Source organism: Pelodiscus sinensis, chromosome 10 (genome assembly GCF_049634645.1).
Source record: "Pelodiscus sinensis isolate JC-2024 chromosome 10, ASM4963464v1, whole genome shotgun sequence".
Taxonomy (NCBI): domain Eukaryota; kingdom Metazoa; phylum Chordata; order Testudines; family Trionychidae; genus Pelodiscus; species Pelodiscus sinensis.
Genome location: NC_134720.1, coordinates 16,153,346 through 16,171,108, shown reverse-complemented (window position 1 = coordinate 16,171,108; position 17,763 = coordinate 16,153,346). Strand labels below are relative to the sequence as shown.

Sequence of the window (17,763 nt, the reverse complement as noted above, 5' to 3'; positions counted from 1 at the left end):
AGTTCATGTGATTTACCAATGCTAAGAGCTGAATAGAACAGTTTCAGGTACTGAACTTCTTTTGTACAGCCTATAGCATCAAGCAAGCATAAAAGACCTGACTTTTTAAATTATAATTTTATACATATATCTCATAAGAGGGAAGAAAAATCTGCAAAATTTAAAGTTCTTTTAATACTTGTTGCATCACAAAATGCACCAATGCCTTTCCATAGTCTCATGTGACCCTGATCAGGATATTTTCTCTAAACTAAAAATAAAATACATATTTGAAACCAATCTATAGACTCTCACTTTAGACCTAGCTAGCACCCAGAACTTTTGAAATGAAAGCTTCACAGGGCTATTTATATTTAAATATAGAGACTCCTTTTTAAAAAGCCAAGAATTTGGGTGCAACAATTAAACAACCAAGCAAGTAAACTAATATGACCCTTGCTGACAAAACTTCAGACATCTGCCTTCACAACAAAAAAGATTATATCAAGAAAAGAACATGAAATGATTAATAGGGAAAGATTTTCAAAGGTGCAGATGGCAGTTGGGTGTCCAACCCAACTGGAACCTAACTGACATTTATATCTTTAAAAAATTTCCCTCCAAAAGACTTGGACTGCACCTAGGTTTGAACATGACTATTATCAATTATTTATAAGCAACAAAACAGAAAAACTGAATTGTGCGTGTAAGACTCATGAGAAAAGAGATGATTTTGTTAAAGTTCTGACAAACTTTCAGAATTCATTTTACTTAACACTTTAAAGATCTCATAACTTTTGAACAATGCAACTTCTGTACAAAATGGCCTCAAAATATTTTAAAAGTGAATTTCTATATTAGATAGATTATTCACAGATGTAGCTTTTGCTGCACTAAATAGCATCTTGTATATTAATAAAACTTCAAACAACATATTCTCCAGGGCTGCCTGCTTATATACAATGCTGTGCCATGCCGGCCTTTCTTTTTTAGGAAAAAAAAATAAAATATTTAAGGAGCAACCATCAGGCACATCTTTCAGGTGTATTTCATAAAAGTCAGAATGTCAGACTTTTTCTCTCTCAATTTACAAAAACAATTGCACAGCAACAAATAATCTGGTCTTCTGTCCAACAGTGATTTGATGTATAAGCATTTTCAGATTACATAATTTTGCAATATCAATAACTTTTCATATTTAAATATTTATATAAAAAGGCCTCCAGAATAACTATTTCTTACATAGCCAAGTTATCCCTCTATACAGCCAAACGTTAAAAAGTTTCAACCAGAACATTATACAGGATTTATAAATCATATTTAAAAACTTGAGGCTCCAAAAAAATCCACAGTTTCCCAAAAGGACTCAGGAAAATCCATATACTGACAGGGTATCAGAGAAAACTGGAAAGAAGGAGACAGACACAAGTTTGCTGCCTTAACACTTTACTAATCCTGACAGTTAAAGATGTTGATGTTATCAGAAGTAACTGTTTAAACTGAAAATGAGGAATGGTGTTTTTGTTTGTTGGTCTCAAGTACTGAGACATGAGATTCAAGTATTTCCTATTTGATCTGAGCTCACTGTAGCAAAGCAGCACAGGAAAAGAATTATTTAGTTTTTCCGTACATTCGATCAATGTCCACCTGGTAGTATGATGTAAGCTCTCTGCGTTTTAACTTGAAAGCGTCTGTCACCAGACCTGTCTCAGGGGTCCAAGGATCAGGGCTCAAACGAATTTTTATTGGTATTTCAAATTTCTCCAGATGAGCTGCAATTAAAAACAAACAAATAAAAAAAGATTTCAAATGTATGTGGGTTTATTTTTGTTGTTTTCCCCTCAATTAAAACATAGATTGAGGGGGCTAAATCATGCTCTCATACAGAAAAGCCAATGCTACAAGGATAAAATTACTCTACATTAAACTTCAGTTTGCTGCCACACAGAGGTCTTCAAAGTAAGTGTAATCACAGGATCTCTGGAAATTATATTCTCATTATCATGGGATGTTCCCTATGTGCTTGGGCCATTGTGCTGCTCACTGGCTCACAGCTGCATGGCTCACTCAAGATCTATGATGCAAGGCCTGTTTTCTGACCCTGACTTTCTAAGTCGTAGAAAGCAAGGCACAGAAGTGAATTTATTTAGGATGAAAATAGTGCTACTTCCTCCTGTTTGTTTCCGATGGTATTCCTAGAAAGCTGCTGGGAGAACATGTTGAGTATAAAAGGAGATTACCTACCTCTACAGTAACTGATATTCTTCGAGATGAGTGTCTCTGTGGGCGTTCCACATTGGGTTGGTGTGCCGCTGCCGAGCCCAGTGATGGAGATTTTGACAGCTGAACTCCTGGAATGTGTATGCGCCGGCTGAGAGCGCCATGCACTAACTGCCTACACTGCATATGCGCGAGCCCCACACCCCTTCCTCAGTTCCTTCTCTACCCTGGAGTCCGCTGCTAGACAAGCATAACCCCGAAGTAGAGGGAAAGAAAGGAGGGTAGTGGAGCACCCACGGAGACACTCATCTCAAAGAACACCAGTTACTGTAGAGGTAGGTAACCTCCTTTTCTTCTTCAAGAGCTGTCCCCGTGGGTGCTCCACATTAGGTGATGAAAAACCATGTCTCCTCGAGGAGGTAGGGACTTCGGGTCAGGAAGGAAGGCAGTGGATAAGACCGATTTTGAGACTCTGAGGTTTGATAGAGGGTCTGTAAGAGTGCATAGTGTTTAGCAAATGTTTGTTCCAAGGACCTTATAACGGCCAAGCATATGTCTGCTAGTGGGACCTTCCTTAGGAAGGCAATAGAAGTGGAAACCACCCTGGTGGAATGGATTATTCTGTCTGAAGGAGCCACTCATGCTTGCTCATAGCAGAGCTTGATACCGTCCACAATCCAATGCGACAGTCTCTGTGAAGATAATGTGCTGCCCTTATTGTGGCTCACTATGGAGACAAAGAGTCTAGGAGAGGATAGGAAGGGTTTGATGCATTGTAGATAGAAAGGCAGAGCTCTACAGAGATCAAGGGTCTACATCCGGGTTTCAAAGTCATTCATGTGGGGCTTCAGAAAAAGGGTAGGTAAATGAATAGTATGGTTGAGGTGAAATGAGGAATGTATCTTCGAGAAGAATCAGGAATGGGTGGGAATATGACCTTGTCCTTGAAGAAAATGGTATAGAGAGGGTCGGCCATGAGGGCTGTGATTTCTCCCATTCTTCTAGCCAAGGTAATGGCTATGAGGAATGCTGTCTTCACGGACAAGTGCAGCAAGGAGCACAAAGCCATTGGTTCGAAGGGAGCTGTTATAAGCGTGTTTAGTACCAGATGGAGGTACCATGGTTGCATAGGCAGGGCTACGTCTGGATAAAAAGCTTGGAGTCCCTTCAAAAACCTGCGTGTGAGTGGATACACAAAGACTGAAGTATCATTGATATTGACATGGAAGGTGGCGATAGCAGCGAGATGGACCCTGAAGGAAGTTAGCACCAGGCTGGTCTGTTTGAGGTTGGGGAGGTAGTTGAGGATAGTTGATATTGGTGCTGTGCATGGTGAAAGGTTCTTTTGAGCGCACACCACCACAAACCCTCTCCATTTGTGTGCATAAGTTTTGCGCATGCTAGGGGCTCTGCTGTGGAGGAGAACTGTTTGTACTTTGTGGGAACATCAAAGATCTACGCCTGAGAGCCATCGAGGAGCCAAGCCATGAGGTGGAGAGAGGCGAGGTTTGGGGGCTTGGACAGTGACAGCGGGGTAAGGAGGAGGTCCCGGAGGGGAGGTAAGTGAATGGGTTGATCGAGGGACATCTTGGTCAGGAAAGGGAACCACGGTTGTTGAGGCCGTGTGGGCACAATGAGGATAAGGGGAGCTCTGTCCCTCCTGATTTTGTGTATCACTCTGTTTAGGAGTGGTATCGATGGGAAGGTATAGAGTAGGTGTTGTGTCCAGGTGAGTAAGGAGTTATTGCCCAGGGAACCCTTGCTGATGCCTGCCCTGGAACAGTAATGTTGGCATTGTATGTTCTTGGCAGTGGCGAATAGGTCTATGACTGGTTAGCCCCAGAGGTGGAAAATGTTGGCCAGAATGCTGAGGTTTAGTTAGTATTCGTGTTTCGGAGGAAGAGCTCGACTCAGAGTATCGGCAGTAGTGTTGAATATGCCTGAGAGGTAGACTGCTGTGATACTGATATTGTACCTTATGCACCAGTTCCATAATGTGCAGCCACTGAGCAAAGTGCGCGAAAGCGTGCGCCTCCTTGTCTATTGATGCAGAACATTGTGGCTACATTGTCAGAGTATAGTTGGATCTGGTGGTTGGCTAAAAGGGACAAGAATTTTTTGCATGCATAGCGGACAGCCCTGAGCTCCAAGCTGTTAATCTGAAGTTTTGCTATTTGAAACCACAGGCCCGGAGCGGTGTGCTGGTTCTCAGTTACTTCCTGCAAGGGGATATTAAGTTCCACCACAACTCGTTTGAGCAAGTCCTGGAAATGAACGAAGTCATCGGATGTGGACGGGGTTGGTGGAGGAGCTGCCTCATCGCTGTTGATTGCTGTTGCAGGACTGGCTGGTAAATTCTCGTTGGGCAGCCCAGCGTCTGCTTGACATGGTTGTAATGTCTGCCTTTTATGCAAAGTGTGTTGATTACTACTTGACTTAGATTTTGATCGGGGTGCCACCCCTGTTCCTCCAGTACTGAAACTGCAGAAAAGGTATAGGTGAGGGTCCCCACAGGTTTGGATACCAGGGGGACCATGTTATTGCAAGCTTGGTATGGAGCAGGTGAGTGTAGCGAATGACCTGACCGAGGAGACCCATGAGAAGAAAAACGGATAATAGATTCGCCCTCAGAGTCAGAAGAGAAATCTTGATTGAGACCTGCTGGAGAGGCTGGCTTGACAGGTGAGTCGATATTGTCCAGAACAGGAGAACTGAGCGTGGAGGAGATCAGCAAGTTGCCCTGCTGCATATATTGCTGTGGGGTGGCGTGAACGCACAGTAGCATTGGCACCACTTGAGGTAGTGGGCGAAGAGACTGCACAGAGCAGGATGAGCCTTCCAATGGTGGTGGCATTAGAACGTAGAGCAGCTGCGTTATTCCCCTATGCGCTGCTATCGGCACAGGGTGTTCCCATATTGAGAGAGGCGGGCAGCAGGAAGCCTGAAGCCCCCGGGTGAGAGGAGGATTCCTCAGCCTTCGCAGGCACCGTGGCAGCAGTTCTGGAAACACCTGGGACGTCAAAGATGCTGAGGCGCAGTGCTGCAGATAAAACTGGCAGTGGGAACTTGGGAGACAGCCTCTTTGAAGGTGGGGCTGCATTCAGCATAGAGGTGGACCGTTTCTTTGAGAGTGCCTTATCTTTGCATTTTTTGTGTTTTGATTAGCCAGGGTCCAAGGCAGGTATAACGAATAGCATTATAAGCTTCGGCCTGAGATCGCTGTCATGTCTGGTTCTTGCCTTCATCATAGAGCAGTGAGGGCATTTGTGACAGGTGAGGGTATTTGTGACATGAGTTTCATCAAGGCATTGGATGCATTCATCATGTCCATTCAATACTGGGATTGCCTCCGCACAAGTCATGCAATGCTTAAACTGAGGGGATCCCAGCATTTCTAACCACAAGCACTTTGTTGTGATAGAGATTCCCTTAAAGTTATTTTACTCCATTGTTTTCTTCCTTCAGTTTCTGTTTCCTTTTCTCTCTCTCTCTCTCTCTCTCGTTTTTTTTTGGGGGGGGGGGGGGGGTCAGGGAGTGTAAAATCCGGGTTGTATTAAAATCTGTCAGTCTCATTGAGTTTGTCGTCCTAAATCTTTAGATCTTTATGTTAGTTGTGCTGTCAACTGCAGTGTCTCTGTGGGATGTTTTGTTTTTTTGAGCAGAAAAGAAAAAAAAGTGGTGCCACGGTTTAAAGCGCAGCATCCACAAGAAGTGAAAAACTCTTTACATCAACAGGAGAACTCTAACAATTGCAATGAAGAAACAAGTGATCTAATTATGAGAGAGGGGTCTAATTCTAGTAGAGAAAAACTGAGAGAAAATGCTGTAAGGAGAGATGAAGGTTCCGTGTGAAGCCAGAGGCAGTAGAGAAGGAACTGGGGAGGGGAGGAGGATTTGCACATACTCAGTGTAGGCAGTTAGTGAGTATGTGGTGCTCTCAGCCGGCGCATGCGCAATCCAGGGGTACAGCTGTCAAAATCTCCATCATTGGGCACGGCGGCGGCACATCAATCTAATGTGGAGCACCCCCGGGGGGACTTCTCTCTCTCGAAGAATAGGTGCTCCTCTCACTATAATATACAGTACTTTCCCAAACCTACACAGCCCATTAGACGGTTTGTGAAGATGATCTTCAGTGAACTCACCAGAAAAGGAAACTGACGAGAAGGAGAATATCATTTACATTTTACTTTCCCCCTTTCATTGTTTTCCCACCCTTTTTATTCACTATGGAACACAATGGAGAGGAATATTTGACTATTACTTTTTAGCATGAAAGCTAAAGTAATGAAGCAATGTAAAAATAAAGTCAACAGAAGACTGAACTAATGAAAACAAGTGTCAGTGTACTGCATATTGTATGCTCATTAGCTTACATAATAGATAATATAAGCAAATTAAATATTAAAGATTTTGAGATAGGCAAGGAGAAAAGTGAGAATTACTTGTCTGTAACTGGAGATACTTCAAGATGTTCTGCCCCTATCTATATTCTATATGTGGGTATACATTAAGGATATAACAGAGTAGTCGATTAATCTATTAACCAATAAGTAAAAGCTCCTTACTCCCGCTGCAACTTTGCATTTAAACTGTAGCAAGAGCCAGGTGGGCAGGCAGCCTGGCTCAGTCTCAATTTGCGCCAGTGGATCTATGGACCTACTCCCCGCTTGAGTTCCCAGAGTAGTGTAGGCATTGCTACTAGGAGAAGGTCTTATTGACCATGCTCTAATAATCTGAATATAACAATAGGGATATATTACTGACCATTGGGCAGAATGGTGATAGTGACTGTGAAACACTAAGAGAGATTAGAGGTGCTATTAAAAAAAAAAAAACCCTCAAGAATAATGGTGGATTTTAACTATTCCCATACATGTCATTGCAAGATAGGGATAAAGTTTCTTGACACTTTAAATGACTGCTTCGTGGAGCAGCTGGTTCTGTAACCCACAAGAGGAGAGGCAGTTCTTGAAAAACACCTGACCTCACCATTCCTTATAACATCAGTCTGGAACACGAGTGGAACAACTGTGCAGGTGCACACTAAGAGTACGTCTACACAGCAGCATTATTTCGGAATAACGGACATTCTGAAATATCACAGTGCATGTCTACACTACAAGCCTTTATTTCAAAATAATGTTGAGCTGGAGGACTTCTTGCTTTGACTCATAGTAACCCACATTTAATGAGTAAGAGAAGTCGAAGGAAGAGTATTTTTTCTTCGACTTCCTGCTATGTAGAGCATGCCAAAAGCCAAGTTAAGCTATTTTGACTTCATCTACACAACTGATGTAGCTGAAGATGCATAGCTTAATTTGATGTTAGTCCTGCTGTGTAGACAGACCCTAAGACATTACTTGCTAGAAATATTCAGTATCAGCCACATGGAGCACTTATTTATCCATGTGAGATCACAGACACAAGCACTCTAAGACCAATTATGTAAATTATATCCCCTACCTCGCCCACACTCAAAAAGCATTCTTACAGTTAAAGTCAAGTTTTGCAAAAAACACAAACAACCATTATAGATGCCTTCTACTTCAGATGCAAATTATACATAATAAACATCTTTTGTAAATTGATATGTATCCTTTATTTCTATGGTTTTACATGTTATGGTTTTACAATACATTAAGCTCCACAAAGCAAATAAAAATTTAACTAACTGCTCACCTGAGAAAGCAGCTTCAGTTAGTATCTTCAGTACCTCTTTTTCTATTTCAGGACTGGTGCAGATCTCTTCCCAGGTTCCTTTAAATCCTTTCTTTCGAGCTAGTTCTGTAAGCTCTTTTTGATTTGGCACAAGAAATGCAATGACGTAAGACTGGAAACTGAGAAGTATAAAATGTACTTTAGTATTAATTTTGTGGAGTTAACTAGTCATTTAAAAACAATTATAAAGTTCAAATTTTCTAGTTAATATGTTGATTTTTTACTTTTGTCTATCTAGAATCTCACAGAAATAGTACCTTTTCTTAATAAGCAAAAGTCTGTATTACCAAATATGGTTACTTATGCCACAACTGACCCAAGTAAGTATTAAGGGGAAACATGAGCCTTCCACTTCCTCCAGTGTAGAGAGTCAATGGAGCAGTCCTGTGCTTAAAACAGTGGCTGCCGTGTGCCTGAGGGTCCCTGCAGGGTGGTCTGCGGACTGGATCTAATGGCTTGGCAGGCCAGATTCGATTTGTGAGAGATGTCTTGCCCACCCCGCCCTAGGTAGATCCACCACTCACTATCCCCTAGGGAGGTGGAATAAGACACTAAAGACATAATTGACAGGAATATTTTTCCTAGATACACCAAGGACTGGTGGACCATTCTGGCAGGTTAACAGATATAATTGCAGGCTGGTCTATAAGGCTACAGCTACACGGCCATGAGTTGGTTTTTTTTGCGGAAGAGGATATGGAAATCATGCTCTCATTTGCATATCTTCTTCTGATGCTTTTTGTGGAAGAGGTTTAGCTGATAAAAAGCCCCGGGTAGATGGCACCATTTGTCAGAAAAAAACCCCTTTTTCGCACGATCCCTTATTCCTCAAAAATCAAGGTTTACAGGATCTTGCAAAAAAGGGTTTTTTTCCCCAGCAAACGGCCCTATCTACACGGGACTTTTTATTGGCAAAACCTCTTCCACAAAAAGATATGCAAATGAGAGTGCAATTTGCATATCCTCTTCCACAAAAATATGGCAGTGTAGCTGTAGCCTGAGTGTTCATGACACCAAGATATTTTGGAACTCAGTATTAGTTTAAATTACCAGGGAAAAGACTGCCCTCAGGAGCACTATGGACATTAATGACGTGGAGTTTTGTCCAGTTATTTTGGGAGATCCAACTTATCTCTTGGCACCCTAACAAACAGAGTCATTTTCAGGCTATGTGAAGAGAAGGAAGGAACATTGTAATTATAAATGATTGTGCATTTGGTCATTTGAAAGACAGACAGGACTGAAAGCAGCAGGGGGAAAAAATCCACTAAATTGTATTTTGTACAATGTTTGAGAGAGCAAGGGGGAAAGTCTTATAGGTGGGTGGGAGAGTGAAGAGAGGAGATTTGTAGGGCTGACATTTCCCTGCATCCCCCTTCTGCACCGACAGGGGAAAATGGACCCTCCTGGATGCATAAAACAGTTGGCATTGCTGCTTACTCCCCCACTGGACTGCTGCTTCTTTGCCCCAAGCAGCCCAGATGGTGCACAAACAAAGAAGGGAGAGCACAGCTGTTGATGCCTCAGCACAGCCCATGTGGGGAAGTGACCTGAATGCAAGGAGCCCTGGCTTGTGTCTTGAGGGGAGAGGAAGAGATAGAGCACATGCATGTCTGAGTATGAGTGCACTGTCTCTTTAGCAAAGCACTCGGGGTCAGGAACATGCAGGGCTTATGTTGCAACACAAGCAAGAAGAGCAGCTCCTGCCCCCACCGCACCAGACAGGACAGTGCCAGTCCAAAGTGGTCAGGGTGGCTCAGGGGAAAAAGGGGTGGAGGACAGAAACAGCAACACCTGCACATGTGGGACAGAAGGAGGTTATGCACCCATGTTCTGGAGGAGCTGGGTGGTTATCTAGCTGCCTTCTGCAGCTCGGATCTCCCCAGCACCAGCACTGCTACTCACCTGCCTGCATACTGCCACCATCAGGGCAGGTCAGGTGGAGATCAAAATCCTACTCATGGTCAGGGGTAAAGTAACTTAAATTTCTTATGAATACTGTAGAGGATATGACTCTTCAAGCCTGGCCTGGGTTCCTGGCTGGGTCTCTGGTTCAGCTGAACCAGATGCAGGGCAAGAATACTGTTCTGTTCTGGTAGGGCATGACTGCGGCTGGCTTTCCAGCTGTCCATAGTCAGGCTCCTGAGTGACTGGCTCTCAAGGAGCAACTCCTCTCCAGCCTCCTCCTACTCATTCTCTGATGATTCTAGCCAGTTGTCCTCACTGGGAGAACAAGGGCGTACAGGCAACAGTCTCAGAATAGTGGCTGGGATGGGCTGTACTGTAATTGGATAGAATCCCATCTCATTCATCAAAAGTGCACAGGTCATATGCCCTCTGCCAAACTGTTCTTTTATCCCCCGTTTCAATGTTTCTCCTAAGCATTTTGCTTTCTATCTGGCACTTGGATGGATCCAGCTCACTACCGCTCACGGACATCTGCTTTGTAATGTCCACCAAAAACTTCTTATATCTGTGGCTGGCCGCAAGCAGGGCTGGCCCACAACATTTTGGTACCTGAGAGGGGAGCTCAAATGATGCCCCCAGTCTGCCTGTTATGTCTTATGCCCTGCTTCCTACAGCACAACACTCTACCATCTTTGTATTTTCTTTGCTCAAGATGCACATATGCACCAGCAGGAGACACAATTTTCTACACTCTGGGTTCTAGTGCCTCAGTCTGGCACCTGAGGTGGCCGTCTCAGTCTGCCTCATGGTAAGGCCAGCCCTGGCCACAACAGTTTCTTGAATTGACACTTCTCTTTGAGTGTTGATGAGATCCAGTGACTCAGCTTGGCTCCAAATAGCTGTACAAGGCATGTTTTGGGGCTTCTCAAGTGCTATCACATGTGTATTTTCAGAATAATGATGCACTGAATCGAGGAGCAAAAACCAAAATCTGGCTCTGTATCACCTTTTAAAGGGGGGCAAGGGTCATTCAAGGCACTTGAAACCAGGGTAGGAAGGGCACACGAGTAAATGAACAGATCGGTAAGAACTGACCTGAAAAGCACAGTGGGATGGCTGTTGGAAGCACGCAAAAAGGTGAACAGCAACCATAAGCACACAGACAAAAGACCAAACTAATTCAGTTAGGAGCAAACCTAGTCCACTTGCAGAAGTATTCCAGAGTTCCCATGAAACGTGGAGTTGGAGTGCAGTAATGAGGCACATCATGCATACTCAAGCATGTTCAAACCAGATTAACTAGATTTGATAAAGTTTAAAGTCCCCATGTAAACAAGCCCTCAATGAGATGCAACATTAGTAGCTGAAGAGCAGTTTTCCATTGCTGCCCTAGTATCTAATGGTGGATGGGTCAGCAGGATTCTCCTTTCACTCTTGCAGAGATCCTCAGCACATTCAGTTACTTGCAGCAGATATACAAAACAAGATTTCGCTACAGATGTATTAATTTTGTCATGCATGAGTACTTATGTATCAATGAGAGATAATCAATGCTTAATCTTTTCAAGTTTTAGATATGATTATATCTGGAGCCGAGTGTGCATAGGCACACTGCAAAATGTCAAAAAAAACCAAAACCACCCCAAAACAAAGAGGGTGCCCTTGAAAATTTTTAATGTTAAGAATGTGTACAGATTTATATTTTCTATATTTCTTTCAAATGGACAAAAACCTTTGTCAGCAAAAATGTTTCATGTTCAATCACTGTTGTGTTTAAATAATAGAAAATATAGAACCCAAAGCATTGGTAACATCAGCTCTTACCTGCTTGCATATGCACAAATGTTATCTACCAGTGAAAGACTCTTCAAAGCTGCCTCAACTTTTCCAAGAGAAACGTATTCTCCAGCCTGGAGTTTTACAAGGTCTTTTTTACGATCTGTTGATGAAGAGAAAAATTAAATAAATGTTGTTTGCAAAATGAAAATACCATGGCCTTAAGTCTACCCATTTCTGAGATCTAAGCATATAATGCAACATAAGCATATTTCTGTGCACTTTAAGCATATTTCTGTGCAGTTTCTGGTATGCACAGACAAGAAGTAAATTAATCAAATTCCTTAGATAACTCACCAATTATTTTTAGACATCCATCTGCATGGAACTCTCCAATGTCTCCAGTGTGGAGCCACCTCTGTCCATTCTCATCCACAGTGAAATCTTTTTTGGTTCGTTCTTCATTTTTGTAGTAGCCCATGGTCACATTTTGGCCTCCAATAAGAATCTCACCTCTAGGATATGGCTTATCAGTATTATAATATCCACCTAAAAACAGAGTTAATTATTTTCTAAACATGATATTGGTTTTAAAAGAAATTAAACATAAATCTACAAAATAAAAACTATTCCAAGCAAATGTACATAGTTTAATAGATTTACGTTTGTTTTTTTTTTAATGCAAATTAGGTTTTATAGGGTAAGTCATTAGTTTAGATTAGAATTGTTATTTTTGAAAGCATATTTTTTACAATAAATTTCTGAATCATAACTAAGGAATATTAGTGACTACAAACCATTTTTAGCGTCTAGCTAGAGATGGGTAAGCACTATGCATTAATGATGCTATTCCTACGAGAGTAGAGGGCCAACTCAAGGAATACATATCACCTAAATCTCATTCAAAGGATTTAAGTGAGACCCAAAACAAAGGGGTGAATTTAATTCAATGTCATGAGGAAAAATCTCTCCAAAAAACAGGCTATGTCTAGAATGCAGGCTTCTTTCAGAAGAACCTTTTTCATAAGAGATCTTCCAGAAAAACTCATTCTGAAACAGCATATCCACACTGCAAAAGGGCATCAAAAAAAGCTATCTGCTTTTTCGAAAGGTAGCGTCCTCATTGAATGGACACTGTCTCGCATTTCAGCTGTGATTACTATGGACGGAGTGGCCACCAGAGAGGGCAACTGTGCTTTTCCCCTTCTTTCGAAAGAAGTCCCTCTTCCACATCCACACACGCCTTTTTCTGAAAGAGCCCTCACAGAAAAAGGCTTCTTCCTTGTAGAATGAAGATTACCAGTGTCGGAAAAACCCCTCTGTTCTTTCAACTTTCTTTCGGAAGAACATGATTGCAGTGTGGATGTAACTGAAAAACTCTGTAGTGTAGACATGCCCACAGCCACTCCCCCATACAAACTAGATGAGACTTTGAAGGGAGGCAAAAAACTGAAACAGGTACTTCAAACATCTAATTAGATCCACTTAACTTAATAAGCTTCCAGTTCTTTCTCCCTTTTTTATTATTACATTGCTGCTTGTAAATTGCATTATGCCTATTGTGAAATTTTCTAACAACAATAAGAAAAGAAAATGTGTACTTGTAGTTTACCTTGAACCCTAGGGAATCCAAAAACCCTGGAGTGGTACATACAGAGCTGTATCTCTCATTTCAGTGTGTTAGCATTTAATAATTCTCTACATAGGAGGGCATGTGCATGTATGGTCATGTAACATGAAAAAATAAATAAATATTATAGTAAAATATTATTTTTATATTATCCTATTGCATAAGAACATAAGAACATCAGAACAGCCGTACTGGGTCAGACCAAAGGTCCATCAGCCCAGTAGCCTGTCTGCCGACAGTGGCCAGCACCAGGTGCCCCAGAGAGGGTGAATCGAAGACAATGATCAAGCCATTTGTCTCCCGTCATCCCTCTCCAGCCTCTGACAGAGGCCAGGGACACCAATTCTATCCCCTGGCTAATAGCCTTTTACGGACCTAACCTCCATGAAATTATCTAGCTTCTTTTTAAACTCTGTTATAGTCCTAGCCTTCACAGCCTCCTCTGGCAAGGAGTTCCACAGGTTGACTACACGCTGGGTGAAGAAGAACTTTCTTTTTTGAGTTTTAAACTTGCTACCCATTAATTTCATTTGGTGTCCTCTAGTTCTTCTATTACGGGAACTAATAAATAAACTTTTCTTTATCCACCCTCTCCACACCACTCATGATTTTATATACCTCTATCATATCCCTCCACAGTCTCCTCTTTTATAAACTGAAGAGTCCCAGTCACTTTAACCTCTCCTCATATGGGACCCATTCCAAACCCCTAATCATTTTAGTTGCCCTTTTCTGAACCCTTTCCAAGGCCAAAATATCTTTTTTGAGGTGAGGAGACCACATCTGCACACAGTATTCAAGATATGGACGTACCATGCTTTTATACAGGGGCGGTAAGAAATTGTGTCTTATTTTCTATCCCTTTCTTAATAATTCCTAGCATCCTATTTGCCTTTTTGACCGCCGCTGCAGACTGTGTGGAAGTTTTCAGAGAACTATCCACAATATCTCCAAGATCTCTTTCCTGATTTGTCGTAGCCAAATTAGCCCCCATCATACTGTACCTATAGTTGGGGTTATTTTTCCCGATGTGCATTACTTTACACTTATCCACATTAAATTTCATTTGCCATTTTGTTGCCCAATCACTCAGTTTGGTGAGATCTTTTTGGAGTCCCTCACAGTCTGCTTCTGTCTTGACTATCCTAAACAGTTTGGTATTATCCGCAAACTTAACCACCTCACTGCTTACCCCTTTCTCCAGATCATTTATGAATAAGTTGAACAGGATTGGTCCCAGGACTGACCCTTGGGGGACACCACTAGTTACCCCCTCCATTCTGAAAATTTACCATTTATTCCTACCTATGTTTCCTGTCTTTTAACCAGTTCTCAATCCAAGAAAGGACCTTCCCTCTTATCCCATGGCCATGTAATTTACACGAGAGCCTTTGGTGAAGGATCTTGTCAAAGGCTTTCTAAAAATCTAAGTATACTGTATCTACTGGATCCCCCTTGTCCGCATGTTTGTTAACCCCTTCAAAGAACTCTAAAGGGAAATCCTGTCTTACTAATCTATTACAGAAACCATGTTGACTTTTGTCCAACAAATTATGTTCTTCTACATGCCTCACAATTTTATTCTTTGCTATTGTTTTGACTAATTTGCCCGGTACTGAAGTTAGGCTTACCGGTCTGTAATTGCCAGGATCGCCTCTAGAGCCCTTTTAAAATATTGGTGTCACGTTGGCTACCTTCCAGTCATTAAGTACGGAAGCTGATTTAAAGGATAGGTTACAAACCACAGGTAATAGTTCAGCAATTTCCCATTTGAGTTTTTAGAACCTTTGGATGAATGCCATCTGGTCCTGGAGATTTGTTAACATTAAGTTTTTCTCTTTGTTCCAAAACCTCCTCTAATGACACTTGAATCTGAGGAACTGTCCTGGATTGATCAACCACAAAGGATGCTGCAGATTTGGGAATCTCTCCAATGTCCTCAGCCGTGAAGACTGAAGCAAAGAAATCATTTAGTTTCTCCGCAATGGCTTTATCGTCCTTGATTGCTCCTTTTATATTTCGATCATCTAGGGGACCCACCGTTTTTTTAGCAGGCTTCCTGCTTCTAATGTACTTAAAAAACATTTTGTTATTTCTTTTTGAGTTTTTGGCTAGCTGTTCCTCAAAATCTTTTTTTGCTTTTCTTATTACATTTTTACACCTGATTTGACAGTGTTTATGTTCCTTTCTATTTATCTCACTAGGATTGGACTTCCACTTATTAAAAGATACCTTTTTGTCCTTCACTGCTTCTTTTACATGGTGGTTAAGCCACAGTGACTCTTTTTTAGGTCTCTTGCTATGTTTTTTAATTTGGGGTATACATTTAAGTTGGGCCTCTATTATGGTGTCTTTAAAAAGTTTTCATGCAGCTTGCAGGGATTTGGCTCTAGTCATTGTGCCTTTTAATTTCTATTTAACTAACCTCCTCGTTTTTGTGTAATTCCCCTTTTTGAAATTAAATGCCAGGGTGCTGGACTGCTGAGGTGTTCTTCCCACCACAGGAATGTTAAATGCTATTATATTATGGTCACTATTCCCAAGCAGTCCTGTAACAGTTATCGCCTGGACCTGATCCTGCGCTCCACTCAGGACTAAATAGAGAACTGCCTCTCCCCTTGTGGGTTCCTGCACCAGCTGCTCTAAGAAGCAGTCATTTAAACCATTGAGAAATTTTATCTCCGCTTCTCTTCCTGAGGTGACATGTATCCAGTCAATATGGGGATAATTAAAATCCCCCGTTATTATAGAGTTCTTTATTTTGGTAGCCTCTCTAACCTCCCTCAGCATTTCAATGTCAGTATCACTGTCCTGGTCAGGAGCTCGGTAATATATCCCTACTGCTAATTTCTTATTATTGGAGCACAGAATTACTATCCATAGCAATTCTATGGAACATGTTGATTCATTTAATATTTTTATTTCATTTGATTCTACATTATCTTTCACATACAGTGCCACCCCGCCACCCACCCGGCCTGCTCTATCCTTTCGATATATTTTATATCCCGGTATGATTGTGTCCCACAGATTTTCCTCATTCCACTTGGTTTCAGTGATGCCTATTATGTCAATCTCCTCCTTTAATACGAGGTACTCTAGTTCACCTATCTTATTAGTCAGACTCCTAGCATTTGTGTAGAAGCACTTCAAAAATTTGCCACTGCTTATTTGTCTGCCCTTCCCTGATGCATTGGATTCCTTTGTACGCGGTTGTTTGTCTCCTCCCTTCCTCTCTTTCTGACTACAGCTTAGAGAATCTCTATCAATGGATTCTCCTCTAAGAGAAGTCTCCTCCGATTTCCATGCATCTCCGTACCAATCGGCTTTCTCCCATCTCTTAGTTTAAAAACTGCTCTACGGCCTTTTTAATGTTTAGTGCCAGCAGCCTGGTTCCACCCTTGTTTAGGTGGAGCCCAACCTTCCTGTATAGGCTCCCCCACTCCCAAAAGTGTCCCCAGTTCCTAATAAATCCAAACCCCTCTTCCCTACACCATTGTCTCATCCACGCATTGAGACTCTGAAGCTCTGCCTGCCTACCTGGCCCTGCGCGTGGAACTGGAAGCATTTCCGAGAATGCCACCATAGAGGTCCTGGATTTCAGTCTCTTTCCTAGCAGCCTAAATTTGGCCTCCAGGACATCTCTCCTACCCTTCCCTACGTCATTGGTACCTACATGTACCACGACCACCGGCTCTTCCCCAGCACTACACATAAGTCTATCTAGATGCCTCGAGAGATCTGCAACCTTCGCACCAGGCAGGTAAGTGATCATACGGTTCTCCCAGTCATCACAAACCCAACTATCTATGTTAAATTGTCCTTTTCATATGTGTTCATTTTTTTTAAATTGTATCCTTTGGTATATATGGTTGTGACTATTTTCTTCCACTATTTGATCTGAGGAAGTGGGTCTGGCCCACGAAAGCTCATCATCTAATAAACCATCTTGTTAGTCTTTAAAGTGCTACATAGTCCTGTATTTTGTTCCAACTATCTATGTTTCTAACGATCGAATCACCCACTACTAACACCTGCCTCTTCCTAACAACTGGCATTCCCTCCCCCTCCGAGGTATCCTCAGTGCGAGAGGATACCGCAACATCCTCTGGAAGAAGGGTCCCAACTATGGGATGGTTTCCCTCTGCTCCCATTGAATGCTCTGTTCCGTTGAGACTTTCATCCTCCTTAAGAGCACTGGGGCTCTCAGACTGGAGGTGGGACAGTGCTACAGTGTCCCAGAAAGTCTCATCAACATATCTCTCTACCTCCCTTAGCTCCTCCAGTTCAGCCACCCTGGCCTCAAAAGCCCGAACTCGGTCTCTGAGAGTCAGGAGCTCCTTGCAACGGGTGCACACATACGCCACCCGCCCACAGGGCAGGTAATCATACATGTTACACTCGACGCAATAAACAGGATAGCCTCCACTCTGCTGCTGGACTTCTGTCTCCATTTTTCTTATGAATAAGTTTAAGTATAAACTGGGCTTCTTTTTAAATTTCTGGAATATAGATTATTATAAGAGTTA

General features: G+C 42.2%; 1 protein-coding gene across 13 annotated transcripts in view; it reads right to left on the bottom strand.

Annotated features, from left to right (window-relative positions):
- Window positions 1-1,408: 1,408 nt before the first annotated feature.
- Window positions 1,409-17,763, bottom strand: part of ACSL3 (acyl-CoA synthetase long chain family member 3) — an 88,261-nt gene continuing 71,906 nt past the window's right edge. For all 13 annotated transcript variants that reach the window (XM_075937551.1, XM_075937547.1, XM_075937544.1 and 10 more), the window contains 4 exons: window positions 11,962-12,153; window positions 11,653-11,767; window positions 7,882-8,039; window positions 1,409-1,751 (listed from right to left, as the gene is read on the bottom strand). In XM_075937551.1, coding sequence (XP_075793666.1) covers window positions 1,591-1,751; window positions 7,882-8,039; window positions 11,653-11,767; window positions 11,962-12,153 — 626 coding nt within the window. In that variant the 3' untranslated portion in view covers window positions 1,409-1,590. The remainder of the gene's footprint in view (window positions 1,752-7,881; window positions 8,040-11,652; window positions 11,768-11,961; window positions 12,154-17,763) is intronic.